Source organism: Tetrao urogallus (genome assembly GCF_951394365.1).
Source record: "Tetrao urogallus genome assembly, chromosome: 2".
NCBI lineage: Eukaryota > Metazoa > Chordata > Aves > Galliformes > Phasianidae > Tetrao > Tetrao urogallus.
The window spans coordinates 65,768,926-65,790,003 of NC_136814.1; the positions used below are offsets into that span (position 1 = coordinate 65,768,926).

Here is a 21,078-nt window from a genome sequence, read left to right on the forward strand (position 1 = left end):
CTGAAATCATTCTAATTCAGTTTTGGTTAATAAAATATCAAAAGGTTCACATTCATTTCTGACTCAGGAGAAAAAGATTTGAACCAGGTTCTGTTTGGCTTCATTGTCATTCTCCAAAATTGAGAACAATAGCTTAAACACATGTTCTTAAAACAACTACTACATAGCCTGTGCTCTATGTTGGCTTACAAAAATTCAGAACCAGTGCTCCCTGATACTACAGAGTCACTGTATTTCATTGGAGAAGCATACTAGTAATTTACTCATTGCTCTGTGGGAGTTGGCCATCCAAGACACCTGCAGACACAGTAACAATAATCAAATATAGTACGAAAGTCCAAATTACCCTTGAAATAGAAGCAGAAGTTTCTGTAGCTGCAAGAATTTAGTTGGAGGTGGGAGGTGGTATCTTGATACTTACACAGCCCCCATCTCCAACTGCTCACAGTAAGCCAGCAGCTCCTGAGAAGAGCCTGCACATGCTGTGCGGCATGCTGCCTCACATTGTAGCAGTTTACAACAAAGTGCAGGAACTGAGTGGGAATTTGCTGGACCACCTGAAGAGCCATATTCTGTCCTGCAATATGCTCTACCTTACTCTCATTTCCTGGACGTATGGCCCAAGATCACATAATCACTTATTAAGAGCACGTGGCAGCATGATGCAGTTCAAAATGAAGAGCGCATTGTTACTAAGCTTCATGCTATATACCCACAGCACATGTATTTGTATGCTGCCATTACATGCAACTTTGACAATGGCAGCAGCCAAACTTACTTCTGTCCTCTCCTGAAACCCACTGTAGAAATATCTGGTACCTGAATATCCATGCTCCTACAGTGGGTTACCTACTTCCTCTGACTATTTCATCAGCTTTACTGCCCAGAGCCAATACCAGGAATATTTCTAGGAATATATTAATTGACAGATACTTCTATTGAAGTATCTTTCATTTAATTTCCATATTGCATTTGAAGACAATGGCATTACTTGCACTGAATTCAGAGTTGAAACAGACATCTGAAAACAGTTTGATTTTAAAAAACAATAGTATTTGGATATCACCAAATCACAGTATCACACAATGACCAATGTTGGAAAAGACCTACGAGATCATCCAGTCCAACTGTCCACCTATCACCAATAGATCTCATTAAACCATGTCCACAAACACAATGTCTAAACATTCTTTGAACACCTCCAGGCAGCCCATATGTCTAAGATAAAAAATACAAATATGTTTCATCAAAAGAAGCACTTTTGATGAGATTTCTCAAATCACCTTTTAATTATTACAACTGGAAATGTATCTCACCTAGCATATATTGTGATATCATCTTCAGAAGGAACATCTGAAAGATTAACTCCGTATACGTCTTTAGTGGACTGAACTACATTCTGAAACATAAGAGCAAAGATTCAGACTGAGGATACTGTAGTAACTTCTAAACACAAGCCTGCTTTCAAGAAAGAAGTTATTTCCAAAACTGAAAATTCAGAAGTGTAGGCAAAACCAAACAAGTTTCTCATATACACAGCAACCGTAGCTTGTGCAAGCTGCATTAAATAAATTACTGCATAAAATAAATAACTTACTACAAAGTTTCCTCAAGACGCTTGTTCAATAATAAGGTAAAAGATTCTTGAACGATATCCCACCAGAAAAGAACAAGATATCAAGAATTTATATTAATAGAGCACTTATAGATGTATGTATTATGTTGAAATTAAATAAAGAAAAAACTATATTAGTTCAGAACTTGCTCCCACATTTGCTTTCATATTTCCTTTTGTCAATTCTGAAATAACTATAGTCTTCAATAAAATAGAAAACTATTTCTATTCTACAAGTTACATTTTACAAGACAGCTATAATAAGGAGACAATGACCATGAATACCTCACTATTGTCAGTGTTAACCTAAGGGGTTACTGACAAGGCACATGCAATTGCAAGTGTGTCAACTAAAAAGATAGATAACTTTCTTTTAGTTCAAAACAGTAGAACTAAACTGAGCCTAACTAAATAGGTAATCCTTTTCAGCACTGCAATTTCGATGAGCAATAATGAAAACTAGCAATGTAAATTATGAGTAAAATTTGATGCATGAAAAGGTGCAGTAAAATGGAAAATATGTCCTCATCTGCATTAACAAAAATCAGAACAATTCCTCCAACTGCAAGCCATTAAAAGCCAATGCTACCTTATATTTTGTATTTAAATGTATCTTTCATGTAAGCATGTTAAAATTCTTAAAGAAATACGTTAGGTATGAGTTTTAAAGTGTACTCAATACACAGAAGGAAAATCTGAAGTGAAATATCTTGTTCAATTGTTCAGTGGTAAGAATCATGAAGAAGATAGGGTTGGATTTCTGTTAAAGCAATAATCTGTAAACAATCCGAATTGCTGGAAAACCTGTACTGTTTTTCTGACACAATGAAAGTTTTCAGATAACACTGTACTTAAACAGAAATAAATGCACTTCTATTGGCCTAACAGGTAACCCAAAATCTCCAAAATTAATACCACACAATTTCATAGTTATAAAATTGTAAATGTTTATTTATTTATTTATTTATTTATTTCCTAATTCAAACCATTTCATAAGGGAACAATTTAAAACTCTGCAGATAAATCAGGGCGTGATTTGGTCAGACTGGAGGCAGAGCTCAGGATCTCAGATCCGTACCGTGATGTGAGTCAAAGCATGATAAGGGACAATGATCAGAAGTATACTACCTCTTTGAACTAACCACTACCATACAATACTACCATAGATATATTTTGTACAGACTACACTTGACCTGGGCACTTTCAAGTGCTGTAAGCGTACAACATTGTTCTTCATTCTTTATAAATGTTATTTTCCTCTTTAAGCTATGTGAAATATGTAGTGTAATAGAAGATTCTTACATAATAGTAAGAATAGCAAAGTTTTATCACCAGTTTTGCTAATATCTATCGGAGATCATTTAATTTCTCTGTGCCTCACTTCTGCTTGTTCTGTACTTCTTGCTGCTTATAAAATATTAAAAAATGTGAATTTTAAATTCATGCTTTCTTGCATACCACAATATTTCCTACCTCAGTGATTTTGGTGTTATCTCCTGCATCAGTCACCTTTACTGGGGTCGAACGTTGAGAAACAGCACCTTCATCTTCTTTGTCTGTCCCAGAATCATCTTCAGAACTACTTGACACTGCCTCCTCACTTGGGGGTGGAGGAGCACTAGCAGCAGTTTTGCGCTGCAGTACAGTTTCTTCTCGATTACTTTTGTTCCTATAGAAGATAGAGAGTATTTATGAAATTAATTGAACATTAATAGTAAGTATTTAAAATTCCTAACTTTGGTTACTGGTTTACTAGGGGATAAGAGAAGTTCTACCCTGTGAAGAAACTTGCTGCTCATCTTTTGAATCCCTTAATTGATTTAGTTTTCTTCAATCTCTTCTTATTCTTGAGCATGTGAAGAGTGCTCACAGGATTATGCCAGCTTTTCTCCACCAATTCTCCATCTCTTTACTTAAATCCTCCCATACTGTGATATTAAAATGTATACATAAAAATTGAGACATAACGTCTTTAGTTTTGTTCTGGAAAAACATTTCAGTTGCTGACTAAAATTATGTACTTCACTAACTCTCTTATTCTCCAGCCTCTAATCTTCATCAAAAACTTACTTTTTTCTCCTCTTCCTTCTCTATACCTCTTCCCCTCAATTCAGTTCTCCCTCAACGTTTCCTTATGGGGCATGTATTTCTCAAGTTAAAAATTCTAGTCAATAAAAAGAGACTTATTTGTAAGAATCTGTTAAGATGCAGCATCTATCTTTTAGCAGACTAACACAGGGTCTAACTGTGTTAAAGCTCTGAAAGGTGTGCATTACTTTACCCATCAGAAACTGCATCATCCTTACATTCTCTACATCTTTTCCTACTGGCCATGTGCATGCCTTTTCAACTCAGAAACCACCACAACCTTTCCAGGAACTCTGGAGGAAGAGGGATTGGAAGGTAGATAGTGAACGTGTTAACAGACAAATCAGGAAGACCCTGTGATGGTGTGTTCCCCCTGCTCACTCCTTGCTCCCCTTGGCTTCTTTCCTCAATTCTCTTCTTCAGTCTGGCCTTGCTTACAAGGTGCTTACTGCACAGGAAGACAATGAACAACAGTACTGCCAATACTCTTGCTACAACAGATTAACAATCATAAATCTGTTTCAAAATGGAGACTGATGGCAGACCTCTGGTTCAACAGCTGAGGACCAATTGAGCCTGCACCTAAAAGGTGACCTATAGGGCAATCATCTTATCCCCATAAATAGTGAGGAGCCCAAGAGCATACTTTGAGCTCTCCTGCATGGCACCTGGCTGCACATCATCTCCCCTTGGGCAGGGTTTTCTCTTGAGATTACTGCATAGAGAACCCTTACACCCCGATATCGAGGCCTCTTGCCGATACAGATCCTTGGTAAGTGACTAATTGTTTTAGGTTTTGTTAGCCTTGCTAAGATCACATCTTAGATTGACTGTAAGCTTTGTTAGTCTTGCTAATTAACTGCACCCACACAATCCTGTAGACATAAAGCACTGATCAAGTCTGGGACTAGGAGTGGATTCAGCTGCACTTAGGCTACTTCCCTGCATGGTTCAAGGAGTTTAGAAAACAAGGGAGTTCACTCTGAACCTTGTTACTCAACAGGAGTGCCTCTTGTTGCATACATTTAGCCCTACCTTCTATGTAAGTGTATCCAGTCATCTCCAATCTTCATAAGTTCACAGATTCAAAGAATCGCTCAGGTTGGAAATGACCTTAAAGATCATCAAGTCCAATTGCAACCTAAGCATACTACCCTAACTCTAACAACCTTCCACTAAATCATGTCCCTGAGCACCACATCCATGCAATTTTTAAACACATCCAGGGATGGTGACTCAACCACCTCCCTGGGGAGCCTATTCCAGCGCTTAACAACCCTGTTGGTAAAGAAGTGTTTCCTGATATCCAACCTAAACTTACCCTGGTGCAACTTGAGGCCATTTCCCCTCATCCTGTCACCTGTCACCAGTGAGAGAAGACCAACCCCACTCTCACTCCAATCACCTTTCAGATATTGGAAGAGAGCAATAAGGTCTCTCCTCAGCCTCCTTTTCCCCAGACTAAACAGCCCCAGTTCCTTCAGTCTCTCCTCATAGGACATATCCTCCAAGCCCTTCACAAGCCTTGCTGCCCTTCTTTGGACTTGCTCCAGCACCTCAATGCCCTTTCTGTATTGAAGTGCCCAAGCTGCTACCTTAGTTACAATTAAGCTTTGTTAAATCACTATACTGCCTCCATATTATATCAATAAATATATTCTAGCTTCTCTCCTATGAGTGCAGTATAGTGCAGATGTTTTCCATCCACAACAGACTCTAAAGCAAAGTATGATAAGAGGCTTCGATGATAAGATGCAGGTGGGTGAAAACAGTAGTTCAGGTTACAGCTCTAATGCTCTCAGCAGCAAAGGCATGGAGGTCGCTAGTGTCACTTGAGTTCCACTGTCAGAGCTGTACATTTGCAAACTCATACAGCAATTTATCTCTGTAGTGAATTAGCTACACTTCCCATGTTTTAGCTACACATGTAAACAAGAGGCCTCACAAAGGTTATTGATCTGAGACCACCCCTCGCTCTATCCTAAGTACATTAATGCATGAGAATTCTTACAGCTAGAATGAACACCTCAGAGGGAAAAAAGCCACAGAGTTTAAGTTTATTTTCAGACTCAGCAGTAACTGACATCTGCTTAAAGAAAAATATACAGAAAGTATCAAATACTGTATTCTCCTCAGAAAAAATTAAGGAGGTTATATTCTCTGCTTTTTTAAATAAGGTGAAGATCACAAGAAAAGCAGAATGAAGCAAGTAGCCAAACACTAATAAGAGTGATATCCCCATCCCACTGCCAACACACACACAAGAGAATGCCAAGATGTAATTGTCTTAGGGACAGATGAAAACAGAATATTACATCTTTCAGAAAGATTACAGTAGATCAGAAGGTCCTGAAACAAAACAAAACAAAACAAAACAAAACAAAAAAGGCCACCATTCCTAGAAGCCTTTTAAAACAAAAAAGAAAACTATTTGTTTCAGTTTTAATTTAAAGCGCTGCAAAGTCTATGCAAAGTTGTATAGCAAACTATTCAGACAGTAGGTAGAAAACATAGTCTGCTTGGCCAGACAGATAAGCCTAATGGAATATTAATCAACTTAATGAGGAAAACAGCATTGACATGTACTTTGCATTTTGTGGGAAATGTCAAGCCCTGTGCTTTCAAATAGCTGTAGTGAGCTTCCCCAGATATGAAGCAGCACTTATCATTACCGACATGGGAAACAGAGGGAAGTAGAATGAGATCCTGTGTATGAAGTAGACCCTAGTAAACACTAGTATCAGAAGAGCAACACTACAATCTAATCAGTATCTCTGAAGCAAGTTCAAACACACAGCAGTATGTGGTATTTCAAAACAGGAATTCAGTATGTGCAATTTCAAAACAGGACTACAAATATAACTCCTAGATACTAAGATGGAGATAAATGGTAGTTCCTTATACTTATTCAGATTGAAAAAAGAGCTAGAAGAGGATCATAATGGATTTGGTATATTCAGTATTGTGGAGAAGCTTTTATTGAAGAAGAAATCTAGATATGGGTAAAACATTATTTCCCTTTTTCTGGTCAAGAACCAGTGGCATCATCTCTACACAAAGGCTTCTAGTACAATGGAGGAATCAAACAAGAGGGCTGGTACTGTAAAATTATGATCTATTATAAAACAAATGTAATTCTGGTATCACAACCTGATCAGGACAGTTAGGCATATGTCCCACATGCCTAAAAAAACAGAGAATTCCACTGATAAATGCTGTGAATCTACTGATGTCAGTAGTACCATTGTACAAATAAGGTTGTTTGTGACTTAAGAAAAGCAATCATATCGCTGTGTTATATAGTGCTTATAATCTAAAGGTTTTTTCGTTTTTGTTTTTTTGTTTTTGTTTTTTTTTGCATTCACATCCTCTTTAAAAAGAGGTGTACTCTTGCATTTAGTAATAAATTCTCTCTCTCACATAATAGGCATCTCTAAGGTAAGGTAGAAGTCTTAAGCCACATTTTACTCCAGCACACAAGCCAATGCATGGCAAACCTTATGAGAAATACCCAGGGAGTCCTGGAACATGACTTCGATCCAGGTGACTATCCTACAACAATCCCTCAAAATCACAGCAGAGAGCTCAAGAAAAAGCTTGAGAAAGATAAAAACATTAAGAATTTCATGCTGTATCTGGAGATAATTTAGTGCAAAATACCAACATTATTTCAAAGGAGAAGAATGAAGCTTGACTTCAAAATCACCCACACTTTCAGAGTTCTTTGGAGAAATGAACTGAATAACTATAAAACAGTCTTTCTGTTTATTTCCAGGAAACATTACTAGAATTAAATCACGCTCTACTAGCGATAAACCCAGACCACTCAACGTTTATTAACAGTGAGTCCCTCAGGGTCAAAGCATGACAGATGTTATTTATGAGACAGGCAAATTTTATAGCTTATAACAGGGCGTTAAGTTTTCAGAAGAACTTACTATATTGTGACAGAACAGGTTTAATCATTACTGATAAAAGGTTTCCTTAATATGAGGTATCTAAGGAAGAATGAAGTGGTTCAGGAATAATCTTCATAGCCCTTACGTGATATTGCAAATCAAACAGAACAACAGAATAAACAGAATAACAAAGCAAGTTCAGGATTCAAAAATAGCTAAATGAGGCATTCAATTGTCTCAGTAACTGTTTTGGAATTGTTTTATATCAATTTATAAATTTTATACAAATGTTTTAATAAATATTTTTCTGTAACACTTAAATTTTTAATCAAAGACCATGTGGAAATTGGCAGTTACTGCTGTTTGAAGATAGCATCTGTATCCTTTAACATGCCAGTTTAATGAAACTGAATGATAACTTACAGAAGCATTTTAACTGTTTTTTTTATAATACAACAAAACACATGATGTTTGACAAGTCTCTCAGACATATGGTTTGAATTTTGAGAGGTCTTGTATGGAGCCAGTGGTTGGACTTCATTATCCCTGTGTTCTCTTCCAACTTGGGACATTCTATGATATTATGTTCTATTTATACGAGATTTACTCTTCTTTCTTTTGGAAAAAGGGGGAAGAGGAAAGGGGGAAAGGGGGAAAGGGGGAAAGGGGGAAAGGGGGAAAGGAAAGAGACAGTAATGGTACCAAGAGATGACCAAATTTGAACAGCTTCTGTATCTTCATTCTAGATAAAATTACCTTACAGGTCTCTCTTAAATAGAAAAGATTAAACAAGCCTGAATAAAGAATTCCCAGTATCAAGTACAAAACTAAAATTAGGTATGATTTTCAAAGTGTACATTTCCACAGTACTCCAGCAATGATTTTTTTATTTCCCATTTCGCAGAAAATACACTCCACATAGTGTTCAATCTTTTCATTACAATTTCACTATTGTTAACTCGGAACAAAATTTGTTATTTCTAACTTACCCCAGCACTGATTTTCCAGTTTCATCAGGTTTACGAACAGTAAATGGACTTGGATCAATCCCCATATTCTTTGGCATAAAATCCCTGGCCAAAGAGGAAATAAAATATCACTGTAAGAAGAGTTCAAAACAAAACCAAAACATCTTCTAGAAGAGCCAACTCTAACATCTACCTTTGAATTAAAAAATAAGCACGAAAAACAAATTAATCATTACAAGTTATGTAAATGTAAAACCCCTCAGTATTTCAAACATTTTCAATGGCACCATTTAGCTTTGTGAAGCAGCTGCAAATTTTGCCACTTGCCAAAGAGGATAGAGCAATAGCATACTCCTGTACTGAAGAAGCCCTGTGACTCATATGCATTGTTTTCAAAATGCTGCCAACACTCAAATTGGGTCAAAAAGCTACGTGAAACATAATCTGTCTGGAAGTCATTAGCTAAAGCGTGATTAAGATTATGCTTAGAATATCTGTCTGATTGCTGCCAACAAAAATTATCAGGCCAGCTCTAAGAACCACATGAACTGAAAAAAACAGCTGTAAAATTCAAGCAGAACAATTACAAAGCAATTGCTTTGGAGGTACCTTCCATGACCTACTGAATCCACAAAGAAAAGCCCATTTCTCAGCCTTCAAATGCCTACACATTAGACACTCTGCAGTGGAAAATAATTTTAAATTAATTAAGTGCTATCTGGACAGAAATTTTGAGCATTGTTGAGCATCGCTTTTCCTTTTTAACATTATGATTTAACTTCCAGAATTTTGCTAAATTTGAGGTTTGAAAAAGAAAAAATCTAGCATGTTACCCAGGTTTAAGCAAATAAATGAAGCACACATTTAATTCACACTATATCTACTTCCAGTTAAGCAGTTCTAGTCCCAAAACAACCCAAATATACCGTGTAGAATTGGTCATTGCTAAGCAGAAGGTCTCATCAAAGCTGCTCAACTCATACGGCCGAAAAAACTCATTATGGATATCAATTTCCTCTTCATACTTGTGGAATTTCTTCACTGTTAATTTGCGTCTGTTTTCAGCACATGTCACTGGGGAAAGGAAAAAAATTATCTTCTTTACCAACCATAACTGACTCTGCAGTAATCTGATTACATAGCCACCCTACTCGACATTTTTCTATAGCCATAGTCCATCTAGGACAAGAAAATATGATATAAAAGAGATGCAGAGCACATTTTAATAAATGCACATTATCAATCACCATAAATTGATGTCTCTTGCTGAAGAAAATTCCTCATAAAATATTCTCCAAAGTAACCCAGAGAAATAAGATATAGTAGCAAATCCTTATCTGCAGCAGAAATATTACCACTAACATAGACTATAAATAAATTTTAACAAGAAAGGAAAAAAAGGAAAAAAGAATGATGTTTGTCCTGACACAAACTTATGGAGGTCAGGTTTTAGCTACATGTTTGTATTACTTAATTCTTCAACTCTAGAGTTAAATATCTCTTGCATCCTGCACCCCATTGTTCATCCCATTGTTGAGGAAAAAATACATAGTACTTAACTTTTTCTTTTTTTTAAAGGATTTGAGGTCTAAAAGAATTACAAAGCTTTACTGACTAAAACCTCTTTAAGATACTCTTAAGGCAAGAAGCAAATACAGTTCCTACCTTCATCAAAAGGAAGAGGTAAATGCTTTAGCACACCTGTCGTCCACCAGTAAGTATAGCTGAATGGAAAATACAGATACACAGTTGATATAGATTTGATCTTGCATCCAGTCTAAACATTTGCACATAGCAGTTATCCAGCCATATCGAGTCCCACTGGTAAACATTTCCTTATAAATCAAATGTGAGAGGAAGTAAAGAATTATCCTCAGATGGATGCTCTCCATAGATTCCTACCCTACAGCTTTGCACTGAGGGCATGAAATATAACCACATGAAGTCCAACTCAGCACTGAACTAAGTGTATTTTCAAGTGCCTTACCTATAGTATTGAAAAATTAAGCTCCTAGAACATACAGAAGGTAGCTGGAGGAAAAAAAAAAAAAAAGAACAAAACACAAAGCAATGTGGTAAGAATACTTTGTATGTTGTGTTTTTGCTTTTTTGCTTTGACCAGAGCAAGAAAGATTCCAAACTCTACCCAATCACTATTTATTTCCTAAAAATTAGGAAAAGAGTATGAAGAAATGAAAGCCATTTATCGTAATAAAGAAAACTAGAAGATCCTCAAGGCAACTCACTTCTACACATGGAAATACGTTTTAATGTGACAGCTGTCTGTCCCAAGTATAAGAACTGCATGTTGTTATAATTAATAGCAAAAAAGTGGGCCTTTTTCTTATTCAATATTTCTGAAAAAAAAAAAACAACAAAAAACAACAAAACAAAACCACTAAAGGAAGTGAATGTAGTATTCATAAAATAAAGCACTGTTAATCTTTCATTCATATTTACATGTTTTCATTTTTCTCAAATACACTTCAAAATTTTCTCTACACTACTCTGAGTGTCTATTACTCCATTATTTGGGCTTAAAATATATTTACTTATCTTCACTGATTTTACTTCAAATATATGCATATTCACAATGTTGTAAGGGCCTTAATTAGAGAATATAGCCGTTATCTTCACCAGATAACAGTGTAGCTGCCTGGAGCAGAAACAACATGTGTACTGTGGTGCCCAGAGATTGACTTGTTAGTGGGACTCCACAAACTGTGCCGAACAGTCAGGGCAGCACATTACAGTCCTAACAACTGTGAATGTCCTGAACAGGAAAGAATGAGTTATGAATGAAAGGCCCATCTCTTGATGAAGGACTACATCAGGTCATGCAAGCAAGCTAGTTTTTCCTTTCCTGCAGACCCATCTGGCATTACTAACATGAGCTAGCATCAGCAGAAGGAGAAAAGGATTGAAATTTAGAAACTGTCGTATCACATGCTGACTGCCCCATGTGTTAATGGAATAAGCAGCCAACCAAGACAGGGTTGGACTCTTCTCTAGACAAAAATCCAAATGCAGATATTCACACCTACCATTTGTGATATGGAACTCACAGAATGAACAGAAATATAAAGCAACAAAATTCATAAAACAGATGATGTAGTAACAAGTCTAGTACTGTCCTTAGCCTTAAAATGGAAAACCCTTTTTAGACACAGTATTTACAATCCTTAGTGAAACCATTTCACATTCTAAAGCAATCGCTCTAGAAGTTACTCTGTAATTTTTGTGCTTTAGCTCTATTATCTCTGTATACCACTGCACAACTACAACAGGATACAAATGAAGAAAAAACATCATCAAAATAGGCCAAACATGGCTGAAAGGAAAGTAACAAATAACAGGCTTCGCGGCAAACACAGCTGCAGACTAAGGGCACTGCATGAGAATATAACCAAAGTTTGTACTAATAAAAACACTAAATACCACACTGACTTAATAAATCTAACCATCAAAAAGACATTTATACACAGTTTAACAGAACAAAGATAGCTGTACTTCTGTAAAATTGTTTAGTATTTCACACTGCAGGACAATTTTGTATTAAATGAGACTTCTTCTTCAACGCTAAAATAAATCCTTCAAAACAGCAGCGTCCAACACTTTCTGTAATCTCCTGAAGAAAGTTATTTTCTTTTATTTTTTTAAGTGCTTGCAAAAGCTTAAAATTCATTAGTTATTTCAAAAAGAAAAAAAAAAAAAGTTTTCAACATGCTGATTAAATTATTTGGTTAGCAGCATGCTATTAGAGCTATACCCAACAGAAACCAGAATATCAAAATACCTTCGCCTGGTCTGTGACAGACTGAGGGTGTTCTTGTGATGCAAATAGAAATCAGTAGGAAGTTCCCAGAGATGAGGCTTTCCTTCCATAGGCTTGAATACTCCGAGGAACAGATTGATAGATTCTTGCCTGTCTGCATCTGTTAGACAAGACATACAGTTAATGACATGCAGAGCTCAAGCCCACCGAGGCATCTGCTTACTTGTTAGACTTTCTCCTCACACAACAAACATATAGTTCCTAAGACTCCTACAGAGATCTCTGGGCTTCAAACCTATCAAAACTTCATTTAGACCCCACTTTCTGCCATACTGCAGTGCACATGCAGTTGGTTCCAGGTTTTTCTTTGCTTTTCTAACAAAGAAGAGACAAATGCTCTGCCTTGGCAGAAGTAAGACTCAGTCTCCCCCTTGCTTCTATGTGTGTACGCACAAAGGATGTGAATGTATTTTTGAATGTGTCAGGGAATGTGACCTATCCTGATGAATTTACTGCATACCAAAAGTTCCGTTACAGAAGGATCAGCTAGTCCAGAGATGTGATGGAAGCCCAATCCTTGGAGACATTCAAAGTCAGGCTGGACTGGGCTCTGAACACCCCGATCAGGCTGTAGATGTTCCTGTTCATTGTAGGGGAGTTGGACTAGACGATTTTTAAAGCTCCTTTCCAACTCAAATTATTCTATGATTCTACGAAAGGCGAGTTCATTAAATCAAACAAGAACCAATACAAATCATCAGTACATATAAATTATGAAATCTTTTGGTTTTCTTGAATAATTCATAGTAAAATGATTAAACTTCATTAATACCTTTTAAAAGTCTGAACTTTTTTCTTGTAGACTGAAATTACCAAAATATGGGTTTCTCTCACCATATTCTAAGCTTCAAACTACAGAAGGCAAATGCTAAAATCCAGCAGTTAGCTACCACTGCAGACAAACAAAATGCTGTTTGTCTACATTTTTTAAATTTTGCTTGCTATTGAACTGCAGGTAGGATGAATTATAACAGATATGTGAAAAATTCGGAGTCAGATCAGGATGGTGAACCATAATGAAGAAAGCTTTGCAGGCAGACATGTAGCAGCAGAGGATGGCTCGTGCAAAATATATCCAGAAAAAAAAAAAAAAGGAGGAATATGTGGAGAACTGAGCTCTACGTAAGCTCTGATGAATCAGCAAGTGGAAAGCTCCTCTCCATTCTTGTTTGCATTTCAGTATTTATCAGACACAGAATAGTTCAGACTAGAACTAGTGATGGCACTACTCCATCAGCTCTTTCCATGCTACAGAAACAATACTAAGAGAGATCAGTGCCCCTTAAGCAACAGACTTCATCACATGGATAAACTGTGAAATTTCAGTATACCAAAAAGCAGATAAAACAACAGGTAGAATCCACAAAGCAGTGGGATGACAGCAAGGACAAAATTGGTTCCCGGTCCACAAAAGTATCAATCAAAACGTCCTTTCTCCTAAAATACCACCATCTCTTCCCTCCATACAATGATGGTTTGTTTTTTTTTTTTTTTTTACAGGGAATTAGACACATGACTAGATGTTCTATGTAGAGTTCCATATAGAAATCTGGTAACAAGATTATAGAAGAGTAAGGAACTTGACAGGATGGGTACATACGGAGGTCAATATTTGGATGTGGTATCTTCTGTATAAAGCAGTCACATGGCGAAACAGGGCAAGGTACAAGGAAAAGGGAAATAAAGCAGAAATTCTGACGCTGCTTGGCTTCACTTCCCAACTTAAAGGAACTTTCATACAGAATCTGGCTTTTTCCACCTTTTCTTTCCACTCACATTCTTTCCAGACACTTTTATTGCCCTCTCAGAGTACTTTTCCTAAAGGATATTTTATCTTCTTTCTCGCTTTTCACTTTCTCTACTTTGTTAAGAAGATCAATTTACAAATGCTAAGTCTTCTAGACACTGACACTCAAAGCACACATCAGTACTTACGGTTTTCAGGACAAATTATTTTTGAGAAGACATGTCACACTTTAACTACCTGTGTGAGGTTTACATAGCAAGGTTTTGGTAGCAGGAGCAGGCCCTGGGCTGGAGCTGTAACCTGTGGATAAGAGCTTGTGGTGGGGCAGGAGAGCCCTGTGGGGTAGGGAGCTGTGTTAGAGCAGTGCTTGAATAACTGCAGCTTGCGGGAAACCCACATCGAACGAGCTGGAGAAGGATGGTGAGCAATAGAAAGGACCCCAGATGGAGCAGGGGCAGAGGAGGAGCAGCAGAGGCAAAACATTATGCACAACCCCTGTTCCCCTGTGCTGTTCAGGGGAGCAGTAGAAGAAAGCAGATAGGGAAAAGACGTTTTTAGTTTGCCTTTAGTTTTCACTGCAATCCATTGTTACTAATTGGTAATAAACTAAATATCTTTCCTAGACTGAGTGTGTTTTTCCTGTGAAAGTAGTAGATGAACAAAATTCTTGCCTTCATCTCACCTTATCTTACTTTTCTCCCTTTTACAGAGTGTGGCGCTAAACAAAATCCAGAAAAGCAGTCTATTTTGTGCATAAAACTTAGAGGAATCCAAAGTGGAAAATAAATTAACAAGAACAAATAGGTTAAAACTAGTGGGATATGGGAACGCTAAAAGGCAGAGACAAGCCTCCTTTGTTCATTTACCATTGTTTCACCTGCCAGGAACAGGAGGTATTCTGAAATTGTTAACTAAATCAGAGCGAAACAAGATAATTCAGTTAAAAACTGTGTCACTACTTATATGACAGATGCTAAAATGAAATAAAGCAAAATGAAATTTCTTCTGTGAAAAACAGCTTGAATTTAAACCCAGACCAATTGAATTAACCAATTAATTATCTGAAATGTTCTATGGCAACAGTTCGTTAAAGCATTCTTACCTTTCTTCTGTAGCAAAGAAATGACTGCTGTTAAATGTTACACTGCCAAAGGATACAAACTCTCTTTTGCTTTTATTGTTTCAGCTGTACTGCTGTGCTTTAAATTCAATAGAAATACAGGACATTTATGAGAAAATGTCTCTCCACTGTTTTACTTTTCAACTCAATTTCAATGTAGGTAATAAAATATACCATTAAAAACGTTCTGCGCGTAAGTCCTCAGGCAAGCACAATTACATTTGTGAATATGACTTGGAAAGCAGACAGTTAACTGGAAAGGAGATAATCCTTCCACTCTCCCCACTGTCTTTTTTTAAGGTTTGAACAATTTTATGATTTAATTTTGAACAAATATAATGAGAGCTTTTGTCTTTGAAACATTGTCTGGAGAAAAAAAAGGATATTGAACTTTTCAGATCAATTTTCTTATCTTGATGGAAAATATCTCATTTCAAAAATAAATATATAAGAACGTGTCAATACGCTGGGGAACACAGACAAAAGAGCAAACAGGTTTACTCACTTCATTGTTAGCATTGACTGTTATAATTATCTACAAGCAATAGAAAGACTGCACCGATTTTTCAAAAGATACTGCAATGTACGTGTATACTAGCACATTTTAAGACCATTTGAGAAAACAGGAACTGAAGGGGCCATTTAATTGAATTAGCCAAAAATAATCTACTGCTCTCAATCTGAATTTGTAACTGCACTACATGACAAATTACTAAATCATGAGAGATTCAACATAATTGGGATTATAAGATCCCATGACTAAAAGGGTATAGTAATTAAGTTTATTTTCATACAACACTAAAAGGTAGTTTACTATGTCCAGCCCTGTCTGTGGATAAACAGATTATTCTAGATTCCAGAAGCTTATTATGCATGTAGCAAATCCAGCACTGAAGAGCTCAATGTCACATTATTTTCTAAGAGGCACAAAGCTAATGTTTTTCTATTTCCTTTTTTTTCAATCGCAAATGAAAGAGAAATAGCAGAATACAATGAATCAGAATGCCTGTCTGAGATGGTCTCGAAGGAACATCTAGTTCTCAGATGAATGAACTTCTCGTATCTGATATAACTTACTTGTTTACAGCCAAGGTAATTCAAACAGCTGAGCACCCAAACTAAACTGCACCCTATGCTGTTTTCAAATGCTAGAATTAAAAACATGCATGCAAAAAAAAGTCAGAGTTTTTGCCTAAATCCATAGCATTTTTTCAAGTTAACATAAAAATCAACTGTCCCGTATTTTCAGGAAGAAAATTTGACTTTCTTCTACGTTTGACTGACTAACCTGATCTTGAGAACATTTTTAACTCTCCATTTTCTATTACATACGCAACATATTACAAATTCATACGTACAAAACAAATCTATAGGAAACGATGCCACATATCAAGACGTAGGTTCAAACTGCATTTGGTTATCATTCTTAGAAGCCCAGGCCTTATCTTGCATTAGTATCTGCAGGCAAATCTCTTTACCATCACATTTTACTTTTTCTCATCTGTTCAACTTAATTAGTAGTGAGCCATGAGGTCAATGGGAAAAAAAAAGTGACATTCTTAAAAAATGTAAATTGTCACTTTTTTTTTTTAATGATAAACAAACAAAGCAAGAGTAGCTAAGAGGTTTCTCTTAGGAGACATTTAGCAAGCCGTGTGTGATCTTGTGCTGAATCTGACACAATGTATGACTTCAAGTCAATCACTGACATTTTCTGCATCTGCTACTACTCATAAATAATATTAATAAGCATTATAAATAAGTTTCTCACATCAGAAACAAAGAAGTGCAGGCTCACAAAAAGGATAGGATTATTTTTATTTTAAAGGACAGATAATGAGAGCAGAATAGCAAATCAGAATCTTCTTCTAAATCTCTGCAGAAACCTCTGCTTTCTGAGATAACTTGAATAATAAAAAGATTTCTCCTAGTTTATTGCAGTAACACACAAGGAGATGCCACCTGAACAGCAACAGGCATGCTGAACAGTGGATCTTTAAATTTTATTGGGGAAAAAAAAAAAAAGAGTGTGCTAATGTTTTACAGCCTATTTATCTCAAAAAAGTTTATCTACTCGGTGGGGAATGTTTTCTTTTAAATTTATTTTATTTGCCTTTTCTACCACAGATTCAACAGTTAGTAGCTTCTACCAATGCAAAACAATTATTTACATGAGACTGCATTTTGTTTGAAGTCCCCAGAAATATCACATGCAAAACAAAACAACAATTTTAAGAAATACTCAATTTGAAGCTTCCTATTTGTGCTTAGAACTTATTTTTGCCAGTTTCCTTTTCTTTGTTGAAACCATTCTCCCCATGACTTTAACAGCTCTGTAACAGTTACCTGCTTCTCTACTGAGCTGCAAATATCACTGCAGTGGCAGTTTCAATGCTACCTGTGTACATTTGCTAAAGAGTTCTCATATCTGTTAAATAACTTTACCAAATAAGGCTGCATGATACAACATGCATTTGCATAGGATACACCATAAAAATTCCATCAAATCAGAATATCAATTTGATGCCATCTGATTTTACTGAATTATTTTCAAATTATTGTACAGAGAATCACTGCTATAAGATCATAGTAGTGATTATTGAAGCATGATGTTTTCTAAATTATGGCTCAAAAGAAAGCACTGAAATGTACCTGAAAAAGCATTACTGTAATATCTTGAGAGCGTTTGCATAATGTCTTTGGAATGCTGAGTCCATGGAGCTATCTTCCTATAGGTTTTTACCCTGTGAACAAGCTGAGAACCTCCATACTGCAGGGAAAGCGTATCTCCATGATCTTCATATAATTCTTCAAATAATCTGAAGGAGAAGAAAAACATGGCATTTGTCAACCTGCTTTTAAGAAAGAAAGAAGTGTAACATTCAAAATTGCATTTACAAGTAAAAGCACTCCGAAACATGTTAGATACCTTCATACATAGAATTGCTTCACTGCATAACAAGCAATACATTTTCTTCTCCTTTCAGTTTACAAAACAAGTATTTCATTAAAACATGTTATCAATAACTTGTTAACACTGAAATTTAAAAGTATGTCTTTATTCAGATAAATATGTGAAAATTATATTCAGTTTTAGTAAGTGGATTAGGTAAGTATACTAAGACTTTCAGCAATTTGGAACACATCAGAATGCATTCACTCCACAGAATATGCACTTCTGTAGATTCAGAGAGAAGATTAACACATTGCATTAGCCCATAGGGAGTAAACAAACAGTATATCATCATAAACTAAGGCATTTTAAATATGCTAAATGGGACAGAATGTGCCAATATCTCAAGGCTATGTTTTCTATTAAGTTCACTAGGAATTAAGTTAACGTAACTTTCCAAAAACTACCTAATTATAATGGCTCAAAGGTATAAAAAGTAGGAACATGACTGTGAGAAATGTGAAGGGCAGTCACATACAATTTGCTAGAGCTGAAAAATGTGCGGTAAGAGGGTAGAGTCAGCCATTAAGATAAACAAGGAGAACTAGTCAAAAACAGTACTGTTCTCAAGAACCAAGACTCTAAATTGAGAGCTGTCCAAGCAACAAAAAAACCATCAAGAAGCAGCTCTAGCACAACCAAAACATGAAGATCATCTCAGAAAACAAGGTCAGGAAATGAAGTTATCCCAAGGAGCTGGCACCCAGTCTAAGAAAACAAATTCTCAGAAGTGGACCCTAAGGCCCTGCCTGAGCAAGACAACCACAAGTATGACATATAGCAAGAAGAAGTTGAAAATGCAGTCGAAAGGAAAAAAACACCACCCTTCTCCTTGTCTTGTAGAAACTTATTTCATGTCAATATGCAGACACAGTAACTCAGGCATATGCACCTGACCTATCATAATACCTAAGAAAGAAGAATCCATTCAGGAGTGGAGGAGAGGAGAGAGCAGAGGAAATAAACAACAAACCAACAAAAAACACATCCTTAGGAAAGTTCCCAATAAAAGACTAGTGCTGCACAAGCAACCCAAGAACCATCCGACTGAAGTCTTCCTCAAAAGATTCAAGATGAAGAATACTTATGTAAGCAGCAAAACCATTTCCAAAAAAACAAAACACCTGTCCAGCAAATCTTCTGCCTAAGGTCAAGTACAAATACATCTGCCTAACAAAAAAAAACAAAAAATAAATTCACAAACATATGCATGGTATCATGAGCTGTGAACAGTTGCTTGAGAGCATAAATACTGCCTGTTTCTTCAGTTTAGGTATGTTAGTTTCTTTTAAAAGAATGAGAAAGACAGAAAACCCTGTCAACTAAAAGCTAAAAATCCCCATATGTTCAAGGCAACAATTGGCAGGAGAAAGGAAAATACCTCTCAGAAATTTCCCAGTCAGCCATGGGACACTGAAGAACTGAGTTGCAGTGACCTTGCAATAAAGGTTCAGAGGAAGCTGACAACTTGAAATTCATTGAGGATGTTGATCCACTTGATTTGGAAATAATTTGTAGAATTAAATTAACCTTCCATAGCCTCAAACTATTAAGCCTGCAAATAGACAAAGACTAGCCTTCCGTGGAGAAAGGTAGTTAAGTATATACAATCAAATAAGCAGCAAATGTACAAATGCTCTGGGAAACCTCTTAGATGGGACAACTACTACATTAGAGGGATTGTAAAGAAATGCTTGCAGAAACGGTCCTGCTCAATTAAATCATAAGGAAGAAAAATCCTATTAGATATAATCAGACTTCAAGATATATGTTTTTTCTCATCCTTTGGGAAAACTAACCCAAATAAATGCTAACCTCAGAAATAAAGCTCAACAGAGATTCTGGATTGTAGCCAGTGAGACCATATGAAAAATCATAATTAGTATAGTGGACACTCAAACTGCGATGAAAACAATAGTTAGCAGTTTTCCAGACACATTATCTTGATTCAGGATGACAGTGTGCTGAATACTAGTCTCTCTGGTCAGTTAGAAGAGTGTAAATGAAGAGGAAGAGTATCCGGCAATCAGATACTTGATATGGGAAAAAGAATGCAGTACATCAAAGTGAAAGACTGAAAAATGGAGATGCATCACAGCCGATGCTTCTCTTCAAAATCTATTGGATTATGAACACAATTTTGTAGTATTTCTGAATATGGTAATTCAGAAAAAAAGTCTTCACAGATGAGAAGTTTCAGAGAGGTATACACGTCATGCTATGAAATGTGTAATAGCTAATAGCTACATTTCAGAGAGATTATAAAAAACACGATATCCAGGAAAACAAGAGGAAGCACCTATTAAAATCTTAACTATAGATGGAAATTTGGGTGGCTGGAAAGTGGAGAGGGAGCAAGAGGGAGAGAAGTTAGACAGCAAACATGAGACTATTGGAATAGGAAGCAACAGACAAAATTTTGGATCCCAAAATAGGGGTGAAAAGGTGAAAGGTAGTAAAACCTAAGGAATGCTTGAGCTGATGAAGTAAGTACTTGTTGTGAGGACAACATAGTGTGGGTATAAGAGACTTGTCCATTTCCTGATCCCCACTGGTTAGAGCCCAACAGATCCAATTGCCAAGTCCCTAGAGGGTTGCACAGCAAGTGGTAATTGCAGCAGCAGTTGCTTCCCAGAGGTAAAGATGCAGCACCCAGCAGCTGGGACACACAGGATAAGAAGCATTGTGAGCACACCATGGAAGCCAGCTGGCCAGTGAAAACATCCCAGCCATCAGACAGAGGCCAACAGCCGCCAGTTGCAAAGTGAGCCACCACACTGTGGCACCAACCAATTGCTGGAAGCTAACTGAGGAGAAAGGACAGAAGCTGAAGGTACATCTTGAGTAAGGTGA

The 21,078-nt window shown here is 36.6% G+C and overlaps 1 protein-coding gene across 1 annotated transcript in view; it reads right to left on the reverse strand.

Annotated features, from left to right (window-relative positions):
* Positions 1 to 21,078, reverse strand: part of FIG4 (FIG4 phosphoinositide 5-phosphatase) — a gene marked incomplete at both ends in the record, with an annotated part of 61,530 nt that overhangs the window by 12,297 nt on the left and 28,155 nt on the right. The window contains 7 exons of the mRNA XM_079550487.1: positions 1,317 to 1,399; positions 3,089 to 3,284; positions 8,592 to 8,675; positions 9,497 to 9,644; positions 10,236 to 10,294; positions 12,367 to 12,505; positions 17,925 to 18,091. Of these exons, the coding sequence (XP_079406613.1) occupies positions 1,317 to 1,399; positions 3,089 to 3,284; positions 8,592 to 8,675; positions 9,497 to 9,644; positions 10,236 to 10,294; positions 12,367 to 12,505; positions 17,925 to 18,091 (876 nt within the window). The remainder of the gene's footprint in view (positions 1 to 1,316; positions 1,400 to 3,088; positions 3,285 to 8,591; positions 8,676 to 9,496; positions 9,645 to 10,235; positions 10,295 to 12,366; positions 12,506 to 17,924; positions 18,092 to 21,078) is intronic.